Source organism: Penaeus monodon, chromosome 9 (assembly GCF_015228065.2).
Source record: "Penaeus monodon isolate SGIC_2016 chromosome 9, NSTDA_Pmon_1, whole genome shotgun sequence".
NCBI lineage: Eukaryota > Metazoa > Arthropoda > Malacostraca > Decapoda > Penaeidae > Penaeus > Penaeus monodon.
The window spans coordinates 34,736,828-34,739,327 of record NC_051394.1 but is presented as its reverse complement, the minus strand read 5'-3'; the positions used below and the strand labels follow the sequence as shown (position 1 = coordinate 34,739,327).

General features: G+C 45.6%; 1 protein-coding gene across 1 annotated transcript in view; it reads left to right on the top strand.

Moving 5' to 3' along the window:
- Positions 1 to 2,500, top strand: part of LOC119577098 (serine/arginine repetitive matrix protein 3-like) — a 48,080-nt gene that overhangs the window by 37,618 nt on the left and 7,962 nt on the right. Inside the window, exons 2-4 of the mRNA XM_037924782.1 lie at positions 1 to 97; positions 608 to 749; positions 2,092 to 2,186. The exon at positions 1 to 97 is cut by the window's left edge and continues 884 nt beyond it. Of these exons, the coding sequence (XP_037780710.1) occupies positions 1 to 97; positions 608 to 749; positions 2,092 to 2,186 (334 nt within the window). The remainder of the gene's footprint in view (positions 98 to 607; positions 750 to 2,091; positions 2,187 to 2,500) is intronic.

Sequence of the window (2,500 nt, the reverse complement as noted above, 5' to 3'; positions counted from 1 at the left end):
CAAGATCGCCTCCACGCCCTCGAACCGCCGCTCCACCGCCACCGACAATCAGGAGAGGGAGCGCAGGAGGCGGAGAAGCGCCGACAAGAACGCCATGGTGAGTGCCGCTTCCGGCCGCACGGCACAGTGCCAAGGTAGACAGTGACGGCAGTTCCAGCAAGACAAAATGGGCGCAAGATATCAGCTCCCAGAAATCTTCACATCAACCACAATCCAGGGGACTAGTTCAGCCCGGTATCCCGCTGAGGATTAATAACTCTGCCCTACTTTTTCCCCGACCTTTGCCGCCCGTCGATAGGTCAGTTCACGGGGGCGGAGACTCTGCGGGGGACGGCGCCCGAAAGTCCAGAGTTGAGAGCCACGGGCGCGGAGGTCGTGTGTAGGAGCGAATTGGGGGCAGGCCATAAAGGAGTGAAGTTCAGATAGCGATGAAAAGGAAGAAAATTGGGATGAATATATATATAGATTTATGTGTCTGTGTGTGTGTGCAGTATATTATATGTAAGTGACAGACCAATTACATTTGTATAAGTATGAATGTTTATGTGTTTTTATGTTAGTGTTCCCATAGCCATGCTCATGCCTAACCCGCACCTCATCCCACCAGAACCAGAACCGCAACTGCGGCTGCGGCGGCTGGGCGCACGCAGTGCAGCTGGAGCATGACCTCACCGAGCTCAAGGCCACGCACGAGAACCTCCTGGCCGGCCTGCACCAGCAGATCGAGAGCCTCAAGCAGAAGAACAGAGGTGAGAGGGGAGGGAGGGAGGGAGAGGGGGGAAGAGGGAGAGAGGGGAAGGGAAGGAGAAGGGGAAGGCGGAGATGGGAGATGTTGGGGGGAGGGGCAGAGAGAGGAAGGGAGGGGAGGGAGAAGAGAGAGAAGTGGGAGAAGAAGGGGAGTGAGGGAGGGAGGATGAGAAGATGGAGAGGGGGAGAAGGAAGAGGAAGGAGAAGGAAGGGGGGAGTGAGAAGAGAATGGGGAGCGAGGGGAAGGATGAGGAGGGCGAAGAGAATGGAGAAGGGAGAGGGAGATCTAATAGTTATAATGATAATAAGGATAATAGTAACGATAATAATAATAATTTTGATAATGATGATAATGTCAATGATAATGAATGATAAGAATGATGATAATATTACCATCATGAAAATATAACATCTACATCTGTTAATTTGCCGTGAAGTCACAATTCAAGAATTGATACGTCTATGGTCAGTCAAGTAATGTAAATACGTACAGCATCTTTGTGTGTGTGGCTTTTTTATCTATGTTGCCTAATACTATTAAATTTTACATCTGATTGAAACACTTAGTAGACCTCCAATTACATTACTGTTTTTGAAAGCTAGATAGATTGCAAAATAGCGCAAGAATAATTGATCGATAAGTAAATACAGTCCGTAGACAGTAGATACATACGTGCAGAGATATATACAGACAAGCAGATACATTGACTGGTTAGGCGTGCATATATCAGCTACACACCTAATATATATCTACCAATATTTGTCTAGTAAATGGTTATACAATGCACCACCGTAAATTTTGTTAACCTTTTCTGTTGCCCATGGAGCTATTCCAAAGAAAACTTACCTCTTTCAGGGATAACTATGGTGTATTTCAAGCGGGCGTGGCTGAGGACGCTTGAAACTTTTGCCATTATGAATATAAACTTCATTACTGTTTACTAAGACAAGGGAATAAAAGACATTAATTTCTTCTAAATTTGCCTGTGAGGATCACGAAGACAGAATCATTGCAATAATATGGACTATGCAAAAAGTACCCTTCTTTTGAAAACCTACTAGTTTCAGTGTCGAAAAAACACGAAAGTAAGAAGTTACTGATTGTTTATCATTATTATTATCTGTACTAGTTTTAGTACTGAAATTAGTATTAGTATTATCATTACAATCATCATCATCATCATTTCAGTATCTAATCACATCATAAATCTTATCCAAAATACAATAGCAAAGATAACCTTCACCGCTTCCCTAATTTTATACATTACTTTGTCACCCTCTTTACGTCCCCCTCCTTGAAAGCGTAAAGACCGTGCGTTAATGTTTTTCCTTGTCGTTTCGCAGACTTGACGTTCCAGGTGCTGATGGGACCTTACGCAGCCGGAGTCAAGACCGACGTACCGCTGAGTCCAGAGAGTGATGAAGTTGCGTCCCCGAAGGTAAGGGGAAACGGGGAAAGGGAGGGAGAAAGGGACGAGGAGGGCAAGAGGGGAGAGGGAAGGATGAAGGGTTAGAGGAGGGGAAGAGGGAAGGAAGAAGATTCAGAAGAAGGGGAATAGAAAGGGTGAATGGTCAGAAGAAGGGAAGAGGGAAGGAAGGAGGACAGAAGAAGGGAAGAGGGAAGGATCGCGAGTCAGAAAAAAAAATGAAGGGAAAGGCGAGAGGGGTTAGAAGAGAGAAAGAAAAGGGAGATTCAAAGGAAGGGAAGGAAGGGCGGAAGAAACAGATGAGGGGAAGAAAGAAGGAAGGAAAG